Below are 21,175 nucleotides of genomic sequence, written 5' to 3' on the forward strand. Positions count from 1 at the left end.
GATGATGGTGATGGAGTTGTTGTTCTTTCTGATGGCCTAGAATCAGTCTTTCGTTGATATAACAGTGGGATTCCCTGACTGCTGTGGCATTGCAACGACACCTCAACAATGTAGCGTTGCTGACTACCTTCGTTGTGATCAGTTGCACATGTGGCACTTGAGGTTTGGTGTTGTGTCCACGCTTGCAAGTGCATGCTGGTTAAATGTCTAAGCATGCAACTGGTATTCAAATTTTTCAGATTTTTCCCTCGGCTAAAGGTCTTTGCGCACTTCTTACAGATAACCTTGGCCTGATCATGAGGATTTTGTTCAAAAAAGTGCCACACTGCACTCTTCCTACTTTGGCAGACATTTTGCGGCCTAGCACGCTGTGATCTTTTGACCCTCTGGACAAGCTGTCCAGCAACTCTTTTGATGTTTGGAACCTATCTTTGGAGTGCTCCGGGCCTGCCAGATAACAGCTGTTGTGATGTCGATGTCTGCTGTGGATGCTCCTCATCTGAGCTATTGGAAGCAGCACCCTCTTCCCCCAATGGATGCCAATCTGGGTCAACAACTGGGTCATCCATCACCTCCTCTTCTATGTCATGTGCACCTTCCTCTGTGTCACCGTGTATGGTGGTATAGTGTGCGGGAAGGTGCACCTGAGTCTCATCAGGGTCAGAATCTGGCTCTGTACACTGCGAGGACAATGTAGTGCTCTGAGTGAATGTACCAGCAGAATCATCCATCAGCGGCTGTGCATCAGTGCACTCCATGTCAGATTCATCTTGGCCTGGGTAATTCACCATTTCACTTGATAATCCAGGCATGGTATGTGAAAACAGCTCCATGGAGTAATCAGTAGTATGGCCTGCGTCATCCTTCAATCTTGGTTGGGGTGAAGGACACAAGGAAAGGTGTGGTTCATGAACATGAGCCTCCAATGACGACTCAGTGCTTTTACTTTTTACAACTGAAGAAGAGGAGGCGATAGAGCTGGAGGTTGAGTCAGCAATGTAAGACAAAACTTTTTCCTGATGCTCTGGCTTTAAAAGCGGTTTGCCAACTCCTAGAAAACTAAGCGTTCGAGGCCTTATGTAGCCAGACGATGACGCAGGCTCAACACCTCCTGCATTCGGTCCTATTTTGCTCTTGCCACTACCATCAGATCCACCACCAACACCATCATTACCAGCTGCCAACCCCTGCCCAATTCCACGGCCTCTTCCACCAGCCTTCCTCATTTTTGGTAGAAATGTAGACAAAATCCAACAAACTATATAGTAATGTAAAACAAGGTACAAGGTGTCTATAGGACAGGGGAGATTATGAATTTCTGCAGACACTTGTGGACACTGGACACTTATGGATTGTGTGAGGCCCACTGAGTATCTGAGCGCTCTGTCACAGGCTCGATGGCAGAGCTGTGACCAAAGTGACTAGAGGATAAGGGAGATTTTTAATTTCTGCACACACTTGTGGACACTGGACACTTATGGATTGTGTGAGGCCCACTGAGTATCTGAGCGCTCTGTCACAGGCTCGATGGCAGAGCTGTGACCAAAGTGACTAGAGGATAAGGGAGATTTTTAATTTCTGCACACACTTGTGGACACTGGACACTTATGGATTGTGTGAGGCCCACTGAGTATCTGAGCGCTCTGTCACAGGCTCGATGGCAGAGCTGTGACCAAAGTGACTAGAGGATAAGGAAGATTTTTAATTTCTGCACACACTTGTGGACACTGGACACTTATGGATTGTGTGAGGCCCACTGAGTATCTGAGCGCTCTGTCACAGGCTCGATGGCAGAGCTGTGACCAAAGTGACTAGAGGATAAGGGAGATTTTTTATTTCTGCACACACTTGTGGACACTGGACACTTATGGATTGTGTGAGGCCCACTGAGTATCTGAGCGCTCTGTCACAGGCTCGATGGCAGAGCTGTGACCAAAGTGACTAGAGGATAAGGGAGATTTTTAATTTCTGCACACACTTGTGGACACTAGACACTTATGGATTGTGTGAGGCCCACTGAGTATCTGAGCGCTCTGTCACAGGCTCGATGGCAGAGCTGTGACCAAAGTGATTAGAGGATAAGGGAGATTTTTAATTTCTGCACACACTTGTGGACACTGGACACTTATGGATTGTGTGAGGCCCACTGAATATCTGAGCGCTATGTCACAGGCAGAAATTGGCTACTGTATGACAAACTACAAGGTGTATGTAGAATTGGGCAGAATTGGAATCTCCCTAGAGTGCAGGTCTGTAAGAACGGAACATGTCCTCGACTTATTCTCACAGAGTGACTCACTGATAGCTTCACTGTGGCTGTGATAGCAGCCGTTACACGGTACTGTGTGAGGAGCGTACACCTCTGTATGGTGTGAAAAAATGCACGCTCAGTACCTCAGCAGGACAAAAAAAAAAAATTGTGATTGCTTTTAAAAAAGCAGTTTGCGGAGCAGTGGGTTAACAGCAATGCAGGAATGTCAGGAAGCCTTAGAAGGCAGCCCAACAACCAACACCACTGATACACCACTATATAGCCTCCCCTTGCACTGCACAGTGACTGGTGTGTTGTACAGGCAAAATCGCTAGCAGCAGAAGCAGTTTTTTTTTCTTCTTCTCAGCAGGACAAAAAAAAAAATTGTGATTGCTATTAAAAAAGCAGTTTGCGGAGCAGTGGGTAAACAGCAATGCAGGAATGTCAGGAAGCCTTAGAAGGCAGCCCAACAACCAACACCACTGATACACCACTATATAGCCTCCCCTTGCACTGCACAGTGACTGGTGTGTTGTACAGGCAAAATCGCTAGCAGCAGAAGCAGTTTTTTTCTTCTTCTCAGCAGGACAAAAAAAAAAATTGGGATTGCTTTTAAAAAAGCAGTTTGCGGAGCAGTGGGTAAACAGCAATGCAGGAATGTCAGGAAGCCTTAGAAGGCAGCCCAACAACCAACACCGCTGATCCACCAAAATATAGCCTCCCCTTGCACTGCACAGTGACTGGTGTGTTGTACAGGCAAAATTGCTAGCAGCAGAAGCAGTTTTTGGTGTCTTCTTCCCTGCCTAACGCTCTCCCTACAAAATCAGCAGCAGCAGCAGCTCTCTCTATTCTGAGATCAGCATGAGTAACATGGCGGTCGGCGTGCACGCCCTTTTATACCCCCTGTGACGCCCACCAAAGCAAGCCAATCACTTGCATGCCATTCTGAAAGATGGTGGTGACCCGTGCCTATGTCATCACGTTGCCCACAGTGTCCGTGGATCCTGATTGGCTGAAAAAGAGCGCAAAACAAACTTTTGAAACGCGACTTTGGCGCGTAAGTCGCCGACCTCGTGGCCGACCTCATCCTAGGGTCGGGTTTCGTTTCATGAAACCCGACTTTGCCAAAAGTCGGCGACTTTTGAATTTTTTCGACCCGTTTCGCTCAACTCTAGTGGCAACATTTCTCATGTACTTTTACGTTTACGTAAACGCCGATCAACCTGAATGGCTAATGACATAGAATCGTCAAGACTAGAGGGAACAGGAAATCCCACCATAGTATCTTTTACGGTTTCTGACAAACCTTTCCGAAGGAGAGCTGCCAAGGCACCATCATTCCAGGTAGTAAGGACCGCCCACTTTCGGATTTTTTGACAGTATAACTCTGCAGAATCCTGACCCTGGCTCAATGCCAACAGGGCTTTCTCAGCTTGATCAATAGCATTAGGTTCATCATACAACAACCCCAAGGCTTGAAAAAATTTCTGACACTTTTTTTTTTTTTTCTAACAATTCTTTCCTGCTATTGTGTACCCCAGAATCTGCGGTATGGCTTGTGATTCTGTTATGAATGAGTCACCAGAGGAGGAAAAAACAAAAATACAAGCTAAGTCCAGAAAACCGGAGAGGTTGGTAGCTAGCTGATTGCAGACCCCTGATCCTATTCACAACAACTAACAGTAGCAGTGGGGTGTTCCTACGTTCCTACGGTGGTCCTAGACACCTCGTTCACAGCCAGAGAACTAAATAAGCCTAAAGAAAGAAAGGGGAAATCTAAACTGCCCCAGAGCAGACCCCAAAGCAATAGACAGCCCCCAACATGTACTGTATTGACGGTGAAAACAGATGAAAACACAAACACAGACAGAAAGACAGGCTGAGCAAATGATGGGGCCCAACTAACTAGATAGGACAGGAAAGAAAAGCAACTGTCTGCAATCACGCAAAAACCCTGCCAAAAATAATGTCCAACACGTCTGATAGAAAAGGCCCTGAAGTCACTAGACTTCAAAATCACTATATCAGCACTCAGGTATATTCTGAAGACAGAGCAAAGAGATGAACTAATCAGAGACAAAAATGGAGTTCAGCCAGTCCCAACCAGGGCTGGCTGAACACAAACACTAAGTAAACAGACAAAATCTCATGGAACAATAGCAGAGCAAAAACTTAGCTTTAGTAGACAGGACTAAACTGGAGGCCAGAACTCAGAGCAGAGAGGATCACCAGCAACCCAGCAGGGCATCGGCGGCCTTATATCCACTCAGAGATTCCGGATGTCCAATCACACTCCACCTGTTCAGATGACAGGTTTTTCCCATCCAAATCAATTTCACTACCTCCTTTCACCAGCAGAGGGAGTTCATCGGACATCAAAGGTGAAGGAGAAAATGAGCTCATAACAGGTCAGGCAGGGATTAGGTTCCTGCTCGGTGATAGGTGCAGAACATATTTAGGGATGTTTAGGGCAGACAGGGTGTTGTTAGATCTGCCTAGGAGTCTCCACCCCCCTTCCTGTGTTTGGGCTTCCCCTCCTTTTCACTGTTGTTGCTTCACCCTCACCCAGCGTGATAGAGCCACAGTCTCACTGCCCCATTGTCCACCGTTCATTAGGAGTCTGCTCACTTTATGGCTATAAATAACATCAGGAGCACACACAGGATGTAAGAGTCCCATCATAGTTGGTGCAATGACAACACTGTATCCTTCTACCTGTGTTGAAACACTAAATGTGCATGCAGAATTGCCTTGATCTAGAGTTAAGATATATACAGTACTGTAAAATACTGTATATGGTAAAAAAGTAGGAGGTAACGTCCTGGTTTGCAGATATGTGTTATCGAGGTGATTGGCCTCAGTAATGTAAAGACTGTGCTACTAATACTAGATAACTGAGAGAGTTTTAATTTAACTGGAAAAGATTGTTCCTGTAATCCAACCCGGAGCTTACAGGCCTAATAACAGCAGTTGGGTTCACTCAGCAGAGTGGAGTTTGGGCTGGAGCTGAACAGAGGTGTGTTTCTTTGTGTCACGGTGTCCTCCAATACCACACAATCAACAGAGCAAGGGAAGTGTGAACAATCCCAAGACCCTTATTATAGGCAAAACTAAAAGGTCCATAAACAATCCACCACACTGAGGATACAATAGTCCAGAACACGAATGCAGTTCAATAACAGGATGAATGTCCAAGGAGATGAGAGTCCAATAATCCAGCAGACAGAGGATAAAGTGAGTCCATATGCTTCCCCTCCTCTCTGACGTACTGTCTTCACACGATCATCACCACACCAGGTCTGACTTGAACAGCTCCGTCCTCCCCCAGACCCTCCTTATGTCTAGGGGTAGTCAGACAGGTTGGGGTGGTTTTCAGGCTTCTCAGATCTGACAAAGGTGCCTTGGGGATTAAGGCGCTACAAGGGGTTCAGCAAGAGGCATAGATACAGTCAGGCTGCAGACAGTAAGTGAGCTAATTCAATTATCAGACTTATGGAAGGTAATTGAGACTCTAGACAATGTGGGAAATACACAGAATGATACAGGGCAACAAGAGAACACTATGGAAATCCATAAAATATAAATATACACAAAATGATACCCACATAACATATCACACCATCACACCTTGATTTACACATTTAAAGGGAATCTGTCTCCCTTTGTTTGCCCTACCAGCTGCCGGCATTGATATCAGGGGCTTATCTACAGCATTCTGTAATGCTGTAGATAAGCCCCCGATGAGACCTGCTCAGTATTGAGGTATCAGGTGCAGTAATAGGGACCGGCAGCAGCGGCTCAGCATTGGGGTATCAGGTGCAGTAATAGGGACACATACGGCAGCAGCGGCTCAGTATTGGGGTATCAGGTGCAGTAATAGGGACACATGCGGCAGCAGCGGCTCAGCATTGGGGTATCAGGTGCAGTAATAGGGACACATACGGCAGCAGCGGCTCAGTATTGGGGTATCAGGTGCAGTAATAGGGACACATGCGGCAGCAGCGGCTCAGTATTGGGGTATCAGGTGCAGTAATAGGGACACATACGGCAGCAGAGGCTCAGTATTGGGGTATCAGGTGTAGTAATAGGGACACATACAGCAGCAGTGGCTCAGTATTGGGATATCAGCAGGATAAGGATTTTGTGCAGGTTGGGCATAGAAATAGACGGTGCAGGAAAAGTGAGAAGGCAGATGTGTCCTTGTTGGAATCTCTGCAGATTAGTCCTGGCTGGAGAAGTTGTCATGGCAGTCTGGGCCAGATGAAAAAGATGGGAAAAATGAATGACTGCATAGAAAATAATGTCAGCTGTAAGTCACCATCTCTAACTGCACTGTAATCTATTGCATGTTTTGCAGCAATGGTATCTATCAGTATATGTCACTATATGGCAGTAATATCAGTGATGGTCTTTGTATAGTGATTTTTTTTTTAGTAACAGTCTGGTCATCTGCTGAGGTTCCTTAATGACTTAATGCTTTTGAGAGTGCGTGCAACCGAATTGCCACTTTTCTAGTAAAGGGTTGTATATAGCAGTTATACTCTTTTTATGATCCCTTTTTTAGAATGTTCCCTCGATGATGAGATAATCGGACGTTTAGTGGTAGATCGTCAAGAGCAATCAACACCAAGATAGATACATACTAGATAGATAGATAATAGATAGATGATTGATAATAGATAGATGATAGTTAGATAATAGATAGATAGATAATAACTAGATGGATAGATAGATAGATAGATAGATAGATAGATAGATAGATAGATAGATAGATAGATGGAGAATTTGCAAGGACTGAAAATGGAGAATTTAACCCTTCAACCCTCCTGTTGAGTTGCGGTACGCTCTAATTGACCATCTTCTATTCTCATTTTTGCTTTTTATGCTGTACTGTAATGAGGAAAGCTGCGTTCTGTGGCCACATGTAACTATGCCTACTAGATAATTTGGGCAACGTCTATGGAATTTTAGAATAATGAATTTTTAAAATTGCTTTCTTTAAGGATATAAAGTCGCAGCTCTTCCTAATACCACAGCTTTTTATATTCCACGTGCCAAGAGAAGCTCATAATTTTCTAGGTGGATATTCTAAATAAAAAATATTGTCATGTTATAGTTTGTTGATTTTTTTTTCAAAGAATAATTTAAAAAACATAATTGAAGAAAGGACAGATGGAAGGCGCTCCTTCAGCAGATCAACAAATGATTCTGAGTAGAGGTAAGTGGCATCTACTCACCTGGATCAGTGGTGAAGCGACAGGCACAAAACGGGTAATTGCAGATGAATCCTCCATGACTGCAGCTTTGCCCGCTGAACCTCCAGGAGAGATCCAGAATGGAATTCAGACAAGGGAAACAAAAGCTGGGCTTCCAGGAGCTGCCGGGGATCCAAGGAAATGATTCTCTTTAGAATTTTAAAATGTATTGAGCTTCACGTTACAGAGCCGTCGTCCTTCATCAGGCTCATGCCGACTGAATGATATATGCCGTCATTTACACCGTCTCTGTTGACTTCACAATCTGTTAGGCGATCCCCGATGAACAGCCACGAGACATGCAACCACAGGGACTAGAGCATATTTTTTGAGCACGCCAAAGACGCTAGGTTAGCGCCCGGCATGGCGGATAACACCTTATCCCAGCACATTTGCTCATCACTATTGTCTACACATTCAGTTAGACCTTCGGTTGTCAAAGTGGATCATCGAAAAATCCAATAGGACTCCATGTGGACAAGCTTCTGGAATCTGTTAGGTGTATTTTGAGTAATCTGATCTAAAAGGGTAAGTTGCAGACAATTGGTCCTCTGGAAGTTAAATATGCAAATCAGCTCTTTAGCGAGGAAGGGAACTTGAACTCTAGCACCACCTAATGGAAGAAGCAATCTTAAAACTCATTATCAACCCTTTATAGAATCATAGAATCATAGAATCGTAGAGTTGGAAGGGACCTCCTGGGCCATCTGGTCCAACCCCCTGCTCAAAGCAGCTAAATCATCCCAGTCAGATGTCTGTCCAGCCTCTGTTTGAAGACTTCCATTGAAGGAGAACTCACCACTTCTCGTGGCAGCCTGTTCCACTCATTGATCACTCTAACTGTCAAAAAGTTTTTTCTAATATCTAATCTGTGTCTCCTCCCATTCAGTTTCATCCCATTGCTTCTAGTCTTTCCTTGTGCAAATGAGAATAAAGTTGATCCTTCTACAATGTGACAGCCCTTTAGATATTTGTAGACAGCTATTAAGTCTCCTCTCAGTCTTCTCTTTTGCAAACTAAACATTCCCAAATCCTGTAACCTTTCCTCATAAGACAGGGTTTGCAGACCGGTCACCATTCTGGTCGCTCTTTTCTGAACTTGCTCCAGTTTGTTGATGTCTTTTTTAAAATGTGGTGCCCAAAACTGGACACAATATTCCAGATGAGGTCTGACCAAAGAGGAGTAGAGGGAAATAATGACTTCACGTGATCTAGACTGTATGCTTCTGCTAATACATCCTAGAATTGCATTTGCCTTTTTTGCTGCTGCATCACACTGTTGACTCATATTCAGTCTGTGATCTATTAGTATACCCAAGTCTTTTTCACATGTGCTGTCACTTAGCCCTATTCCTCCCATTCTATATATGCTTTTTCCATTTTTATTGCCCAGATGTAGTACTTTGCATTTCTCCCTGTTAAAAACCATTCTGTTAGTTGCTGCCCACTTCTCCAGTTTATTTAAATCTTTTTGAATCCTCTCTCTCTCTTCTCTAGTATTAGCTATCCCTCCTAGCTTTGTGTCATCAGCAAATTTAATCAGTTTACCCTCAATTCCTTCATCTAAATCGTTGATAAAGATGTTGAACAATACAGGGCCCAGGACAGAGCCCTGTGGTACCCCACTTGAGACATTCTTCCAACTGGATGTGCAGCCATTTACGACCACTCTTTGGGTCCGATCACTAAGCCAGTTATGAATCCACCTAACAGTTGCCTTGTCCATTCCATACTTAGTCATTTTTTCAATAAGGATTGTATGAGAGACTTTGTCAAATGCTTTGCTGAAGTCAAGATATACTATATCTACAGCATTTCCTTGATCCACCCAATCAGTGATACCGTCATAGAAGGAAATTAAGTTAGTCTGACATGACTTATTAGTTACAAACCCATGCTGACTCTGTTTAATCACTTCATTCTTATCCAGGTATTGACATACATGTTGTTTAATAATTTGTTCAAAGATCTTTCCTGGTATAGAAGTCAGACTCACCGGCCTATAGTTCCCTGGGTCCACCTTCTTCCCCTTTTTGAAGATAGGAACAACATTTGCTCTTCTCCAGTCTTCTGGCACTTCTCCTGTTCTCCAAGAATTTTCAAAGATTATGGAGAGGGGTTCAAAAATTTCTTCTGCTATCTCCTTCAGTACTCTGGGGTGTAATTCATCTGGACCTGGAGACTTGAATTCATTTAGGTTAGCTAAGTGTTTCCTCACTATCTTTCTGTTTATAGATATCCTGGATTCTTCTATTCCCTTAATAGGGCAGTGAATAACAGTTGATGTTACATTTCCTTTCTGAGAGAAAACAGATGCAAAATAGGAATTTAAAAGTTCAGCCTTCTCAACATCCTGTCTTACCATTTCATCATTTTCATCCTGTAAAAATCCTATAGCATCTTTGACTTTTCTTTTACTTTTGACATATCCCCAAAATCCTTTATTATTGTTTTTGACATCTCTTGCAAGCCTCAATTCATTTTCAGCTTTAGATAATCTGATTTGTGCCCTGCAGGTTCTGCAGACAGCATTATATTCTTCTTTAGATATGCCTCCCTCTTTCCATTTTATAAACATTTTTTTCTTCCTTTTTAGCATGTGCTTAAGTTCTGTGTTCATCCATCCTGGTTTCCTTAAATGCTTCCTATTCTTCCCTCTTTTCAGAATTGTTAACAACTGTGCTTTGAGAATTTCATCTTTCAAGATTTCTCATCCCTCCTGGACAGTTTTGTCTTTTAGGATATCCAGCCATTGGATCCCTCCAATTCTCTTTCTGAATCCCTTAAAATCTGCCTTTCTGAAATCTAACCTTGATGTCTGAGTCTTCACAGGTCTTCCGCCTCTAGTTATCCAAAATTCTAAAATAGCATGGTCACTACCTCCTAGGGTCCCAGCCACTTTTACCTCCTCAACCATTTCCTCCCTGTTTATAAGGATTAGATCCAAGGTAGCAGTTCCCCTTGTTTTCTCCCTTACCTTTTGGAAGATAAAGTTGTCAGCAAGAGAGGATAAGAATTTCCTTGACCTGTTAGTTTTGCCTGAGAGAGATTCCCAACAAATGTCTGGGTAGTTGAAATCTCCCATGACAACTATGTCATATTTTTTGGAGAACTTGGCCATTTGATGCATAAAGAGTTCATCCATATCTTCAGCTTGCACAGGCGGCCTGTAGTAAATGCCTACAATGGTGTCCTTTCCATTGTTCTGTCCTTGTATTCTTACCCAAACAGTTTCCACAGTACTCCCAGTCTCTGAAGCTTCAATCTCTGTGCAGATATACGTGTTGCTAACATACAATGCGACACCCCCTCCTCGTTTATCAAGTCTGTTTCTTGCAAATAAGTTGTATCCTTCTAGTCTTGTATTCCAATCATGTGTATTGTCCCACCAAGTTTCAGTGATTCCAATGACATCATATTTCTTTTCCTGTGTTAGTAGTTCCAATTCTCCTTGTTTGTTGCCCATGCTTTGTGCATTAGTATAGAAACATTTTAGTTTGTGATTGGTTTCTCTTTCTCCAATATTTTTATTAATTAGATTCTTTCGTCTTTGTTCTTCCTTTCCACTTCTAATAGCAGAGTTCTCAGTAGCATTTGTCAGGTGTATGGCTTTTTCTGGTCTTTTGCTTCCCTTCCCATGTTGTTCTAGTTTAAAGCTCTCCTTACAAGTGTAGCAAGGCGACTTCCGAATACATGCTTTCCAGTCTTCGTAAGGTGCACCCCATCTCTAGCAAGTAGTCCATCGTATAAGTAGTTCACTCCGTGATCCAGAAATCCAAATCGTTGCTGACGGCACCATCGACGTAGCCAGTTGTTCACCTGCAGAATCTTATTCCACCTCCTTGTTCCATGGCCATCCACTGGGAGAATGGAAGAGAAGACCACCTGCGCTCCCAGTTCTTTCACTTTCTTGCCTTATTATCCCAATGAGCCTTGGGATAAAAGCCGCACCAGAATCTCCATTTGCAGACATGTGTTTCAGGATGTTTTCCCTCTTCGGTGTAAAGCAAGAGATCTGATTGGTTGTAAGAGAGGCATCTGAATGTGGTCTAAGGGGTAATGTTTCTTCTTGTGGAGAATGACATGCCTGACATGGCGGTGTAAGGAGACTTTTAGGCCAAAGACTCTGGCATTTGCAGATCATATTATCATGCCCACAGGGACATGATACCATGCAAAGAGGACCGCAAAGGTCTAATTAGCATAAGAAAAACGGACGTTCCAAATACTTTTTTTAAACATGTATGTAAGTGAATAACATTATACAGAGGTGGATAGGCAGAGAATTTAGTAATACATATGTGAATGCTGCTGGGTTGATGTGCATAGGGGATCTGAGAGGATCCCTTTAAGTTCCTGAAATCAATGTTTTTATGTAATTTTATGAGTTCCATTGTAATTTTTCTTCCTATCATTGTAAGACATCAACAAGGTGTAACATTTTCTGTGGGAATTACCCTATAAAAAAAGACCCTGTAAACATGCAGCTGGCTCCAAGGTCCTCCATATGTGGTTGTCTTCTGCTGGACCTTTAGATCTCATTGTGCCACTGCCTGGGCCCATTAATCTTATCCATTAATTTGGTGGGCAAGTAAATCCTAAAAATCAACCAGATTAATTTAGTTTAAGATTAGGTTTAGCTACTCTTGAAATTAATGTAACTGATCGATTTAGGGTGTCTGGGAGAATAATATAAAATATTGTAGCAGAGATGAAATTTTAAGGTTGCAGGCGTCGATAAATTTTTCCAAAAAGTTCAATTAGCCACAATGTGGCTTTAGTATTGTCAATGCGACCAGAACATTTATGGTTCTAGGTAAATGTATAGTAACGGATCGTCGCTGCTGGACCGTCACACAGTATGGACCCAATTTATTATTGCTTTTGATGCTATTTTTGCCTATTTTTTTTGCTGTTTTTCACCTTTTTCTTAATTTGCATCTTACTTTTCTTGAATTTGTACCTGTTGACAGTCTTTATTTATATTTATTCACTTAAGCTTTTGTATGTTTGACATTTTGGGGTGACTTTTTATTTTCACGTTAATGGCTGATTCATCAATTGTGACTTATTAAAAAGTGCTACATTTTTGAGCGAATGTACTTTCGTTTCCCTGTCTACTGAATGTTTGCCTGAAATCTTTATCCAAATTTTGCGAAATTCTAGCAAAACGTGTCGCTTTTTGTGCTAAAATGTCACAAAATGGGTTAACTTAAAGGCAAAAATAAGAAGCATTTTTGTTTTTACTCAAAATTGATAAACCATGTGCCACGTTTTGATGAAACTAGTGAAAAAATACACAGCAAGACTTAAAATAACCCCACAAATAGTGAATCAGGCCCTGTTTGTACTGTTTCTTTAGTGTTTTATGCCTCTCTGTCTCTGAACTGAACTGTGAGCTGTAACGTCCTCTCACTACCTAGACTCACCAAAAAGTGGCTGCTGCGTTCCTTGCCTCGGCTTTTATACAGACACTAATAGACTGTCCTGATTGACTTTGCTAGACCATGTGATGTGATAGCTGCAAAACATTATGGAGAAGCCCACCCAGCTGTGACAAAGGTCCAATTGAATGGAAAATAGTTTGAATTCACCAGATCCAGTGAATTCTAAATAAAATTGACACAAATTCAATTTCCATTGAATCAATTCATCCATTTCTAAATTATAGTCAAACAAATTTGAGGCAATGGGCAGATAAAAATGTATTATTACTTATATTTTTCGATCTGTTTTCAATATGATTAGATTGAGAATGACTGCAGCATCACTGGTCCAATTTGACAATTCTTAAAGTGAAACGTCATTTTAATTTTTATTTCATAAATCAATAGTTTACATGCAAATTAACAATTTTGTAATATAGCCTATTAGGGAAATCTGCTTTTTTTCTCCTACTGGATTGAGCTTTCTTTTTAAATTCATGGGTAAAATCTTCAAAATTTGTATTCAGTGAAGACAGATTTTCCCATTGCTGAGAAAGAAGATGACTGTTGGTGCTTTTAAAATTCTATGGAGAGTAAAGGGAAGGCGCTAGAAGCCTACACAGACATTCTGCTGCTAGTTTTGCTGAAATAAGTTACAGTTCTCCATGGAACTTTATGAGCACCAACTGTCAACTACTATCTTAGTAATGGAAAAGTCTGTATTCACTGAAGACATATTTTACTCAACAACTGAGAATTTTGAGAATTAATGATCAGTTCAGGAGGCGAAAGAAGTAGATTTCTTTAATAAGTTATATTACAAGGTTTCTTATTTTCACATGTACTATTGATTTCAGAAAAAAATAAAACAATAGTTACTAAGCTCATCTTTTTTATATGCTGAAGAAAACAAAGAATGTTCCATTCTAATTAAAAATTATGTTTTTATTGAACATTTTTACAAAGTACAAACAATATTTTGCTATGTCTTGTCTTGTCTTGTCCATGTTCTTGGTAAATGAGAGTCAGTTTCTAAAGCATACGTATATATATACACAGCCAGAGTGCAGCCTTGGCCAGCTCTAGGCCATGAAAGGCTACCATATTCTTTCCCTTATGTAAACCAAAATATTTCACTTCCTGGAAACAAGGATTCCCAACCAAAGTCTGTGACTTCTAAATCAGAGGGATGATGGCGGACATGTTTGGAATTTAATACAGGAAAGTGTGGATTGGTAACGATGATGCGACAATCACGTATACCATTTCATAACCTTCTTACCAACCAGGATATTTTTTTTTATTCTCAAACCTATTATCATCTGCAAGTCTCTTAAAATAGAGAGCAGGACAGTTATGATCTACATTCACAGAAAAGAGTGTTCCCAATTTTTCAAGAATTCTCCATCGAGGGATCTTTAAGAGATTTGAAGCCCTGTAGACGTTTAAAAAGATAAAATCCAATAAAACGCCTTAAAGTGGTTTCCAAAAATTAGATATTATTGATAGCTCATCAATATTAGGTCACCACCGATAAACTTGAACCAGATGTTAGAAGTACAATCTGTATGGATCCGGAACAACACAGCTCCATACAATTTGTAGTGGTGTTTTTTAGGTACTGTACCTTAACTCCTATTCACTTCAATATGAGTTGAGCTGCAGTACCTGAGAACAGCCACTACACAGTCCATTGACTTTTACTTGCTAAAAAATTTTTTTAGAAATACATTGGAAAAAAATAGAAAAAAGCTTAATAAACCATGGTTAAAAAAGCTTATAAACATTTATTGCTCATTATATTATTATTTTTTATTTATTCTTGAATGGCCCTGTAATCTGTGTACTTCTGGTGTTTATATGATTGGGTAATAATTGATTGATGTTGGTACCGCAATGGGTGTTGGAACAACCCCAATCAGATGATAATGACCTATTCTATGGATAGTTCATCAATATATTAGTCCTGGACTATCTTTTCAAAACTATATGATAGTCTTAATTATATAAACCTCAAAAATCACTGAAGAACCATTGTGACCAAAAATACTCATCGATGATAGTCTCCAGAAGAGGATTTTTGGGAAGTTCTAAACATCAATGTTGAATTTGTAGAACCATTTTCAACATATTGTAATTATATTTAAGTGCAAAGCAAAAGTCGAGTCCTACTAACCCTAAGTTCCCACTGATTGAGACAATAAGAACTAAAAGAGGATTGTGGTAACATCTAATTAATGTGTTCATGGCTATGATTGTATCTATGACCATGTCCGCCAGTATCTTCCTATGAATATAGTTGCTTTTTTTGTTAGGGAAGGGAGTATAGTGCGTAAAAATTGAGATGTTTCCCAAAAGTTGGCAACCCCTTTAAATGTTACATTTGTCCTCATAGTCATTATGGCTATCTTCATAACTTTGATTGGTTATTATTGGTCAATTATTATTCTCTTTGATTGAGTCCAGAAGGAAAATTAAAGAAACCCCTTAGAAGAAGTTACCCAAATTCATGGAAAATGAGCAGATTGACTGAAGAACATTGTAAGACATGTACGTACAGAGCAGAGGATTCTTCTTTTTTTGGTGTTTTTGTTTTTATTAGTGTCTTTTTTTACTGTTTAAAAGAAAGTTGGAAACATTACCAAATGTGAAGTTCAGTTAAAAAATATTACCAAAATGATAAGACTGTTTTTGAGGCATTGTAAATGCTTTTTTTTCTATGAAAACGGCAAATAAAAAAAATTGCTTAACTAAAGCATATAAAAATGTAAACTTTAGAGACCGTCTTGAGTAAAATGTAAAACATCTTTTCTTTTTTTTTTGCCTGGTATGTTTCCTTATCAACCTAAAAAAATACTTTTGCTGCTTGTCATAAGTTATTTAGTCGTTGACTAAAAAATATTAAATATCAATAAAAGTGCTGTTAATATTACTGTCTTGATATATATATATATATATATATATATATATATCACAGTAAACTTATTCTAATTAAAGAGACAGCACACTTGCCTCTGCTTTCTTCTTGTGACCATCAGCAATCAATTTTGTCTTTAGACATTTATCGAAAGATCTGCAACCACTTGATTAGCGGGGGTTCCATCACTGGGATGTGTCGTCCCTATAATCAGGTAGGCCGCTTTAAATATTTACTTTCACAGGGTATATAGCCATAACTCTGCATCCCCATATTTTTTATGAACGTAGAGGCTGCTGAAAGTACACAACCCTTGAAAGCAACTTTGTAAATTTTCTTTACGCTTTTTTCCAAAAATGAAAAATCTTTCTTAAAAAATGTATTATAATTTGTAAAAGCTTTAAGTTAGTCAAATATTTTTGCACATTCACACCATGACAAAGTTTGTTGAATACTATGGGAAATTTTCATTAAATTCAGTGCAATATAAAGCTAGTTTTCCAGCCAATAGTCATGATCATGAAATATTTTACAGTATTGGAATGTTCCAAACCAAATTTATCATCCTTGATAGCCGGGACAGGGTGATTTGGCAAAGACGTGTTCATCTATCTACAGTTGCATTAGTTTTCATTTCTCTAATTTTTTTTTATTTTTGCAAGTTTTTTTTTTTAATTCTAGGATTTTAGATTTAAAAGGAACCTGTCCCAATGATAAAAAAACTTTTATAAATAAGAAAAAGTATCATAATAGCCTAGTGGAATTTTAACACGGAATTCAGTTCTTCTCTCGAAATGCTTCCCAAAGTGCCAAATGTAAGGTCTTAAAGGGAATCTGTCACCCTTTTTTTCGACTATGAGCTGCCGGCACCAACATCACGGGCTTATCTACAGCATTCTGCTTATGATGCCGTCCTCTTCTTTGCTGCCTGTCGTGGCTCTGGCGCAGGCGCACTGCTCTGTCCTGTTGAGGGCCGAGCAGAATACTGCAGTGCGCAGGCGCCGGACCTCTCCTGGCGCCTGCGCACTGCAGGACTCTGCTCTGCCCTCTATAGGGCAAGAGCAGTGCACCTGCGCCGGAGACATGACAGGAAGGGAAGAAGAGGACGGCATCGTATGAAGATGGGAGGCGCTGGACCGGACGGAGACACCCATGGGACCGGACCGGACTCCAGGGTGAGTATAATATAACTCCTTTTTCTTATCTTTCAGGTTACATCAGGGGCTTATCTACACCATTACAGAATACTGTAGATAAGCCCCTGATGTTGGTGCCGGCAGCTCATAGTCAAAAAAAAAGGTGACAGATTCCCTTTAAGAGAGAGCACTTCCTATTTGGTAGAATCACATGGTGCATAATCTGATCCCTCTCAGCCAGTCAACAGGTCACCAAAGGATCATGTGATGCAATCTGTCTCTTGTTTCTTATTTTGGCAATTTATTAGGAATTTCAGATGGTCAGTTGAGGTTCTCATCTTTGTCAATCATGTCATAAATTAATGGGATAAATGGGACCAAACAACTGGTCAATACGTTCGGAGCTCTGTGGTTTCCATTCACGGGATTGAAATCTATAGAATGGTATAAATTACTCTTCCACTACCATTACCCAACAATAACAAAGGAATAAAGCACAAAAGATAAATTTTTCATCTGTTGGCAACCAGCCCACTCATTCGTAATGCAAAAAGGTCCCCATGATTGAGGCAAAATATCTAAACTGTCCAAAATCTCTAGTATATGGCTATCTTAAATGGATTGTTGATCCCTTAAAAATATTTTTAAAAGCCGTCCACCTTGCTTGAAATAAACTGAGTTGTGCCACTCGTCTCCCAGCACTGTCAAATCCCCTACTGGTTGTACTTCTTCTGGTTGGATGGGAATGAGAGCACTGTAGCCAATCACTGATTATGGTGCTGACCAAAGTGCCAGTGCTGCAGTCAGTGATTGGGTTCTGTGGTCTCTTGTGTGTCCTTCTGAAAAAGAATGTATGAAGATTGGTGGGGAACCGAGGCAATGTTGGCAGGTGCTCAATTAGACAAGTGTTTTTTGGATTTTTTTATTTCTTAAAAAAATTAAACATCGAACAGCCCCTTTAAAATGGCCACTCATTCGAGATTTTGAATAGTGTCGCCAATTTTCTGGGAACCTTTCTTGGGGGGCATATGCCAGTATGTGGTCCTATGGATCTGTCTTCGCTCCCGGGGAAAAGTGCTAAACATAGAGCATAAATAAAGTCATACAGCGTCACATGATTCTTTTGAGAGCTGCTGATTGGCTGAGAGTGATCATCTGATATCATATGGTTTCCTACCCTGCGCTAAAATCGACTTTTTAGAGATTGAATTATACCTTGAGCTTCGCCTCTAAGGGCTTCACACTAAAAGGGGAAAATTTATAAAGGGAAAAAGTTGAGTTAGTGCCCAAAGACCAAAATTTTAAATTTAGGCATTGTCCAAAGACCAAATTAAATTTTTTTCAACCTTATTGGCATGGACCCCATGCTGAACTTGACTTTTACACCCTTTCTGGCACTGATTTCCCCATGGAGTAAGTTGGAGCCAAAGATGTAGTTGCGGGTGATAAGTCAGGTGTTGCGTATCGGAGGGGCCGGACCAAAAAATGACTCTAATATGCACAGAAAATTTTGATTAGTGTAAGAATTGAACTTTTGAGTAAAGCTTAGGATGCTGAGCACCAATAATTTCCTATACTGTGGCAACTGCGTACATTGCCTATCTTGTCCCAGACCCATCCATCATTGTAAAATTGAATCACATGTACTTAAATTTTCACAAAAATTAGAAAAACATGGCTACTCTCTTCCCAAAAATAACACCTCTTCTGTCCACCTTTGTCTGACATTGCAGCTCAGCTTTTATAACATGTACTGAGCTGCAATACCACTCTCAACCTGCGGGCAGGTGAGGTGCTGTTTTTCTAATTCTGAATAATCCGTAAAGACTAAAAATCTTTTGAAAAAAAAAAGTATTTCCCAAGAATCTTCTGAGCTTGAAGTATCGACAGAGCCAGTTTATTCCACGTTCTTATCTTTCCTGAGAACGAAACTGTAGTAGAGTCTCTTTCATGTGAAGATCACAAGTGAGCGTGTTCCGAGCTCTGATCGCTGTCACGGCTGTCGTCATTGGCTAGTGAGTCAACCGTGTGTTGAAGGTTCGCAGCTCCGATCCCAGACAGCTCGGAAGGTAGTAAAGTTCCTTTTTTGACATTGACCAGTTCTTTTTCTCGCGCGGCGGCTCCCTGCTGACCTCCCTTCACTCGCTTCCACTTCATTCTACGATTTTGAAACCAAACTTTCACCTTTATAAAAAAAAAAGGAGAAGAACAATCAGTTTATTAAATAGGTGGCAATAAAACAACAACATTTTGACTCTCATAAAACTTTTTGCGAATGAAAAACTGCAGCGTTCGCCTGGCTGAAGAACTTGGAAAACCTCAAATTTCTAGATATTTTTCAATCTTAGTAATATTATTTCAGAAGTGGTGACATTAAAGTAGACACAGCTAGGATTGTAGGGTTTTAGTTAGATAAAAAGATAGACATATAGATAGATATTAGATATATAGCTGGATAGAAGAGTCTGTAGATAGATGATAGATACATAGATAATATATAGATAATAGATACATAAGAGATAGATAGATATAAAGATGATAGATAGATAATAGATAGATAGATAGATAATAGATTAATAGATAATAGATAATAGTCTAGATGATACATAGATAGATAGATATTAGATATATAGCTGGATAGAAGAGTCTGTAGATAGATGGATAGATAGATAATATATAGATAATAGATAGACAAAACATAGATAATAGATAGATAATAGATAGATAAATAGATAGATAGATAGATAGATAGATAATAGATACATAATAGATAGATATAAAGATGATAGATGATAGATAGATAATAGATAGACAAAAGATAGACAAAACATAGATAATAGATAGATAATAGATAGATAGATAATAGATAGATATATAGATGATAGATAGATAATAGATAGAGAGATAGATAGATAATAGATTAATAGATAATAGTCTAGGTGATAGATAGATGATAGATGATAATAGATAGATAGATAATAGATAATAGTCTAGATAATAGATCGATAATAGATAGAGAGATAGATAATAGATAGATAGATAACAGATAATAGATTTAACTTTATTCCTTTTAGAGATCATTTAATCTTCAACTTGGTTAACTGTTTACATTAACAATAATTTTGACCAGGGTGCACAAACTTCTACATGCCCCTGTAGATAGGCAGCTGTATATTATTTATACCCCTGCACACTGATGGATATATAGCCCAGATATCACATCTTTTAGGGTCATGTGAAATTTTTCAGCTTTTTTACTTTGCACTATGGTAATAACGATGTGCGCTGGGCACCAGTCTTCCCAGTCACGCTCATTACTGGAAACGTTAGGTGATACAGCGACCGATATTGATGCAGAGTATTTGTTACTGAGAGCCGTCACTGGAGCTGTCAGAATTTCTCCTGGACGTCAGGACGAAGCAGCTTCTGTTTCTCTACAACTCATCATCAGGCTTCTCCCGGGAGCCTCTAACACAACATGTACTTGGAAGTTATTCCCTGGGCGCCGGGCACATTCACGTCTCACTGTGCCCTCGGTAGTGAGCAATGCCCAGAAGTTCTCTTTGGAATGTAGAATTTCCATTATTACAGAAGTGCACTAGAACCATAAGACTGTAATAATAAATATGATGTATTTCTTACATTTATAAAAACAAAGCTCAATTTAGCAAGGCCTGTCATTTGCGATAAAATATAATTTTCAACCTGGCATTAATTCCGCTGTTCTCCTGAATCCGGAGATATTTTTCTTTTGTTCCTGCTCCTCTCCATTCCTGATATATGACCCCATCCTCACGGTATAATAATGTAATATTTTAGGCGACTGGGCATGATCCTCTAGAAGACGCCCACAGAGAAGAGTTGAAGACCACACCCACTTGGCTAATAAGACTAGATTTATATTCATGAAAGTGGAGGCCGTATCTCAGGAACAGAAAGGCGCAGAAACAAAAGAAAAATATCGCTGAAGTTAGGTGAAGACTGAAGAGCGATATTTACACCCAGAAAACAAAATGACATATTTTTATCATGTAACATATTTTCTTTAAACAAAAAGCAAAATTAATGTTCTCCACTTTAAAAATAAATAAATAAAAAAGGTCCCATCTATGTTTTTACTGAAAAGATCTCATTGATCAGCTGTAATTATTGAGGAACCTGATAGTAAGTGTTTCATGACTCTGGACAGG

The 21,175-nt window shown here is 40.0% G+C and overlaps 1 protein-coding gene across 1 annotated transcript in view; it reads right to left on the reverse strand.

Annotated features, from left to right (window-relative positions):
* Positions 1-13,856: 13,856 nt before the first annotated feature.
* MEOX2 (mesenchyme homeobox 2) overlaps positions 13,857-21,175 on the reverse strand; it is a 123,002-nt gene continuing 115,683 nt past the window's right edge. Inside the window, exon 3 of the mRNA XM_073582135.1 lies at positions 13,857-19,169. Coding sequence (XP_073438236.1) covers positions 18,945-19,169 — 225 coding nt within the window. The 3' untranslated portion in view covers positions 13,857-18,944. The remainder of the gene's footprint in view (positions 19,170-21,175) is intronic.

The sequence above is a fragment of the Dendrobates tinctorius genome, unplaced genomic scaffold, assembly GCF_039654945.1.
Source record: "Dendrobates tinctorius isolate UK_male_01 unplaced genomic scaffold, ASM3965494v1 ptg000070l, whole genome shotgun sequence".
Taxonomy (NCBI): domain Eukaryota; kingdom Metazoa; phylum Chordata; class Amphibia; order Anura; family Dendrobatidae; genus Dendrobates; species Dendrobates tinctorius.